The sequence below is a fragment of the Osmerus mordax genome, chromosome 10 (genome assembly GCF_038355195.1).
Source record: "Osmerus mordax isolate fOsmMor3 chromosome 10, fOsmMor3.pri, whole genome shotgun sequence".
Taxonomy (NCBI): Eukaryota; Metazoa; Chordata; class Actinopteri; order Osmeriformes; family Osmeridae; genus Osmerus; species Osmerus mordax.
The window spans coordinates 16,420,269-16,426,728 of NC_090059.1; the positions used below are offsets into that span (position 1 = coordinate 16,420,269).

Sequence of the window (6,460 nt, forward strand, 5' to 3'; positions counted from 1 at the left end):
AGTTATAGGGAGGAGGGTTTAATTTAGATTACAGTCAGCTAAGAAAGCTATTTTCACATTTGACAAGCAATCAAACAACAAGCTTTGTAACCAAAGCTTGCAAATAATAGTTATTTGTAATGGAAATTTCCTTCAGGATCAACAAAGTGAATTGGATTATATCAGAAGGTGCCAGATCAGATTTCGAGGGCTGAAACTCTTTATATGAATCCAGAAGATTTTGCACAGAAGCAGAGAAATATATGATAATATAATCTGATTCTTCAGAACATGCCATAACCTATGGATACAGTCCATAGCTAGAGATTTCAGAGTTCAGGCAGTGATTGCATACAAATGACAATTGCTAGCAATAATTTAAGAAAATTCTCTAATCTATTGTTGACCTCTCAACTATAGATTACCTCAGGCTTGAAAGGTTAGTGTAGATGAACAGATCTTGTACTGTACTTACGAGCTCACAAAAATAGCATTCTGATACTGTGTCACGGTATTCCATCAACAACTCAACTTCATTGGTCAGGAGGCCAAGATACCGCAACAATGTTGCCTAGCAACTAATACAGGTGCTGTATGAAAAGTTACAAATGTCCTATAGAGCCTCAGCTAGCTCAATTAACCTTAACCCTCTGTTAAAAAGTATGCAAGATTCATTTTAATATGGATGGGACAAGATTTACATATAGACCGTTTGTGGTTCATACATTTATTATCACACACAGGTGTTGGCGATAAGGTGAGAAGGAAGATTTAGCAATTTGCAATTTGATATGCTTAATATGCTGATATCTTTAAAATAAAATGTGTTATTGTTGTTTGCCCTCACAGATTGAAGCTCATCCACAAAGAGTGATTAAAATGTTCCTAGCCTGCCTCTTGATCTTTCATGTACTTAAGGTGACCATTTAAAATAATTATAATGTCAATGGCGGTTTGTGGAAGGATCTTGTACAATGTCTGGTGTTGAAAAAGACAATAAAATGTGCATTATTTTTTTTTTTTTAGTATGAAATGGTCTATGGAAAGGTGCTGGAAGAAACCTACCTTAAATGGATCCAGTACCGAGAGGAGTGTAGACAAATGATTCAAGATGAGCCCTTTCCTCAAGGTGAAACCACATGTAAACTGATGCCTTACCACAGGGGCATGGGTTCAAAACCAGCCTAAGCCATTTCCTGCATGTCTCCTCAGAACCTTCCTGTCTCACTTCACTGATTTCTGTCAAACTGTGCAGAAAAGTTAGCAAATTTTGACTTCTTTTGTAGGCCTTTTCTGCAACAGGACATTTGACCGATATGTCTGCTGGCCTGATGGGGCACCAGGAGCTTTGATCAATGTGTCCTGTCCCTCTTACCTGCCTTGGTTTGACAAGGGTGACTTTTTATATAACTCTATACATGGACAAATCTATGCGTGGTCATTTGAATTTCCTTTCTTCCGAGTTATTTCAAAAACCCTGAAGCTTTTTGTTTTTAATACAACTGTATGCAATTCAAGATTTCGAACTGAATTAATTGTATAATTTCTTGGAGAAAAGTAAAATGGAGGACACGTAACTGCATACTGCATCTCAGCATTAATCTTAGTGTTCATGTGAGCAAATGTTTTTTTGGCAAGTGTCTGTGCATACCTGTGGCTACGTGTGTTAACATTCACTAACGTGACTCATACAGCATCTCTGTGCCTGTCACACATGGTTGTCCAGTGTCTCACGGTGTGGTGCTTCGCCAGTGTGGTCTTAACGGACGCTGGGTGCTGATTGAGGACGGACAGGTTTGGAGAGACATGTCCCAATGCGAGGACGAGCCGGATGTCACGTCTTACGAGGTATATCGAGGAACTTGCTTCTCCCAAAACTTCAGATGCATAACACTGCCTTTTATCCCATATGTAACAGCAACCTAGTTTTTTAATAGTTTGTACTTCTATTAACTAGTAATTTGTAGAATGAAATGGTGTTTTCAGATGGTGGTATCAAAAACAGTGATAAAGGCCCAGTTTCCCAGATATGGACATGGATAAAAACGTTTTCATATAATTTTTCTCTTACTTGAGGACTTAATCCATGTCTGGGAAACAGGGTAATAGAGTTTATTGGTAAGTGAAATGTTGGAAGGAAATCTCTGTGGTGTCTAGCCACATACCGAACAATAACACTGTATTTACTGTATTATTTAGAATAAAGTGTTATTCTGAGGCCAAAGCACCTTGTTTGTCAATAAACAGTATTACACAGACATTTTTCATCCAACATAGAATCATTTTTTGCTGCTGAATCATACTTGTTATTATCACAACAACAACATGAGTTGCCCTGGTCACACGTTTGTCTTCACAGCTGTGGTTCAAGCAGTTGATGGTGAGCTTCAAAACTCTCTACACAGTGGGCTACACCCTGTCTCTCTGCACCCTGATCTCAGCTCTTATCATTCTCCTGGGAATAAGGTAAGCACTCACAATGATAAATGGCCTCAGAAACAAATCTCAGCGTGGACTCCTTAAGGAAATTCTCCCAGGAAGCCCTATTACCCACAAGATAACATAAGTAATGTGAATACTGTCAGACTAACCATGCTGTTCAGTGAGATATTCTATACCTCATATAATGAGAAATATAGCATTGCTACTCTATGTTCTGACTGAATATTTCATTATAAATGCCCAGATGGCCTCTTAACAAATAAAGAATAAATGTGACAGACATAATTGTGTAGTTTCAGAAAGGGGTACAAATGTACACTGAGTAATTAACAGTTACTCTTTCTGGGAGATTTTTCTTGAAAACTTATTTCATTCAAGTGTGTGAAAGCAGTTTTACCCACCTAACTTGGTCTAATACACAAACATAATGCCAATAATCAAACATTTCTTTATACAACAGACATTCAAACATAATGTTATAATGCTGAACTCCACGATATTATGTACTCATATCTAAGAGTAAAACTGCTTCCCTGACAGGAAACTACACTGCACCAGGAACTACATCCACGCCAATCTGTTTGTGTCTTTCATCTTGCGAGCTGTGTCAGTTATCGTCAAGGATACGATGCTGGAGCGTCACTGGGGCCGAGAGATCATGAGGCAGACGGACTTGGGAGAGATGCTAAGTCACCAGGTGGGTTGGGGGTCAAAGGTCATCCCTTGATGATTTAGTTACAGCCTAGTAAAACCCCATGACTCTTCTCTAAAGCTTCTAAGGTTACAAAGTTCAACGGGGTAACAGCAGGGCATCAGTATAAGAAGCTACCTATGGGTCATTTGCCATATGGCTTATATTTATATCATATTTAATCAGATTTGAGTGACATTTACGCAAGTGTAAGGAGATACAGTATGGATATGGTTTTTCTAGCATTTTGTATTTGTTGATTGATCTTTTATATAATTATAAATGTTCAATCTCTCCCAGGCTGCAATTGGCTGCCGGTTAGCCCAGGTACTGATGCAGTACTGTGTTCTGGCCAATCATTATTGGTTTTTTGGAGAAGCCATCTACTTGTATTCCGTGCTCATTGCCTCAGTCTTCATAGACCACAACAAGTACCTCCCATACATCTGCCTTGGCTGGGGTAAGTGCTGCGTTCTCAAACCAAGGTAAATTTCTGGTCATTACTGTATTGCACATGTACTGTATTTGTTGTGATGTTTTCATTTCTCCCTAGGGACTCCTTTATTATTTGTCATACCTTGGATGTTGGCTAAACTGTTGAAAGAGAACAATGAGTGAGTGTGTGTGTTCCCATGTTGTCTCAATTACTTTGTGATATTGATTCCTCTGTGAAAAACTGTAGTAAACAAAAACATTTGTGTTCTCAGATGCTGGGCTGTTAATGAAAACATGAACTACTGGTGGATAATTCGTTTTCCCATCCTGTTTGCTTCCTTGGTGAGGATAGCTAGCGTAAACTTGTCAAACCCCTTGGATGCTTGTGTATATGTGTGCATGCATAATTGTGTGCGATCACACACAGAAATGTATTTCCTGTGCTTTTCGTTGCATGGTTTGTGTTGTCTCACGTTGGTCTGTTGGTTTTGAGAGATTTTAAAAAGATTATTCAATAACTTCAACAGATCAATTTTATGATATTCGTGAAGATTGTGAAGGTTATACTCTCCAAACTGCGTGCCAGCAACCAAAATGGCTACCCTGATTACAAGTACCGGTAAGTAATGGAAGCCATTATGATTATTTTATAGCCATTATAATCAGATTTTATTTGCATATGTTTTGCTCTCTGACTTAAAGGTATTACTTTGCATGGATATAATGTACCTCATCTGCAGCAGTTAAGTAATTGATTATGACAAAAAGGGGATAAGATCAAATTAGATATCAAGTGCAATAATTGAGGTTATCTTTCCTGCGATTTAATAGGCTGGCCAAGGCTACCTTGACACTCATCCCTCTGTTTGGTATACATGAAGTCATCTTCATCTTCGCTACTGATGAACAAACCACTGATACTCTGCGCTACATCAAAGTGTTTTTCACACTGTTTCTCAACTCATTTCAGGTAGGTGAAATGCAAGTCTCAATGATGAGGGTGTTATGTTCAGGATCTCAGCAGATTACAGCAGAATTCATCGATTAGTATGCTCAAAAACTAAACCTACCGTTTTTTAGGTCGGTTTCTCCTACGTTCACCTTTACAATAACAGTTGTTTGCAGAAGGAGCTTGTGAGCAAAAGCGTGTCCTTGATGATTGATTTAGTCGGCCAAGTTACACCTGTCTCAGCTGTTACATTCAGATGGCTGAGCGGTTAGGGAGTCAGGCTATTATTCAGAAGGTTGTTGGTTTGATTGTCGGCCGTGCAAAATGACGTTGTGTCCTTGGGCAAGGCACTTCACCCTACTTGCCTCGGGGGAATGTCCCTGTACTTACTGTAAGTCGCACTGGATAAGAACGTCTGCTAAATGACTAAATGTACATTTGTGGTTGTATAGTAATTCTACACCATTATTGTGTATAAGACAACATATTACATGGTGGACAAGATGTACAACCCGTCATATTATTGCTAAATATCAAAGATAGTATTTCCGTAAGGTAAGTATTGATACATTTCTGATACATCTGTGCCTATACACTGCAGATCATTGTCCCTTGCTAATCATGTCATCAGTACATGACAGAAGGTTAAGGTTTCTTGTGAGAATCCAACAGTTATTGCAACATATTGCAATGGCAATTTAGAGACAACTTTTCTCTCTCCAGGGCTTTTTGGTGGCTGTGCTTTACTGTTACTCAAACAAAGAGGTATGTGTCTCTCGAAATTCTCTGATATTCTCCCTTTGCTGACTACTGAAAGTCGGTCATGTCTCTGGAGTCCATCCCTGTTCCTGAAAGACACAGTGCCGTCCTGTGCCCTTTCTGCCTCACAACTCTAATCTAGTGCTTTATGCTTCCATTGGAAGCTGCTAGAAAATAACCTGTGCTTTCCGGCAGCCGGTTTGGCCGGACTGCTTATGCATCTGTCCAGATTCCATTCTGTCAAATGTCTGTTGCTTTGGGTGGTTTATCTGTTTTGTTTGCTGTGACGTCAGGTAAAGACAGAGCTGCGAAATAAACTGCGTAACTGGAGGATGGATGTGGAGACCATGTGTTGTAGACAGTGACTAACCGGAACGGAATCTCGAGTCGAGCCCTTCTCCATCGCAACCGCCCGAGTGGATAACGTGTCTTCGGCCACGCCGACTCGAGCCATGTCGGATGATTCACTGGCTCCACATGCGCAAACTGTCAGGCAGCTACCTCTGATGATCTCCCATGCGCCACGGACCTCTCTACCACACTGCCCCACTGAGGCAATCCACGACAACGTGCCAGAGTCCTTTCGCAATGAGGCTACAGGGTCAACTCTGTGAATGCAGGTGTCCTTTCTGGTTCACCTGAGAGACCCTGTGGAGCTCCCTCCAAACGTTGTAGATGTAGATTCTGGTTAAGTGATGTTCTACTTGTGTTGGCCTACTTATGTTGATGTGTTCTGTTCTGTGTTTATCCACATCAAGAGTGGTATATTGTGAATTATATTATATATTGTTAATATATTTGTATTTACAAGTCGCATGTCTTTGCACATCCATTATTTTATTTTTAATTATTGGAATATGCGAAAATTATATTAAAAGAGATATTGGGAGATGTGTCTTTCTGAATTATTCAGATAATATACATTTAGGCTACGTGCCTCTAGAAATAGACTATAACCTATAACTATTGTGTCCTTTGGCAAGGCACTTCACCCTACTTGCCTCAGGGGGAATGTCCCTGTACTTACTGTAAGTCGCTCTGGATAAGAGCGTCTGCTAAATGACTAAATGAATAACCCTAAGCATTAGCCTACGCAATGGAGTGTATCAACTATGTAGTCAATTTGATTTACCCAGTGAGAGTGATTAATACAATTGTCTACACTGGCAGACATCGGTTGCTTTACAACGGCACGGCCTGGGTTT

The 6,460-nt window shown here is 39.8% G+C and overlaps 1 protein-coding gene across 1 annotated transcript; it reads left to right on the forward strand.

Moving 5' to 3' along the window:
- Positions 1-1,011: 1,011 nt before the first annotated feature.
- LOC136950046 (glucagon receptor-like) lies at positions 1,012-5,620 on the forward strand. Its single transcript, XM_067244132.1, has 12 exons — positions 1,012-1,108; positions 1,266-1,373; positions 1,706-1,827; positions 2,339-2,445; positions 2,962-3,118; positions 3,413-3,572; positions 3,666-3,726; positions 3,820-3,889; positions 4,075-4,166; positions 4,379-4,517; positions 5,220-5,261; positions 5,549-5,620. The coding sequence occupies exons 1-12, from the start codon at positions 1,012-1,014 to the stop codon at positions 5,618-5,620; spliced, it is 1,227 nt and encodes a 408-aa protein (XP_067100233.1).
- Positions 5,621-6,460: the final 840 nt, after the last annotated feature.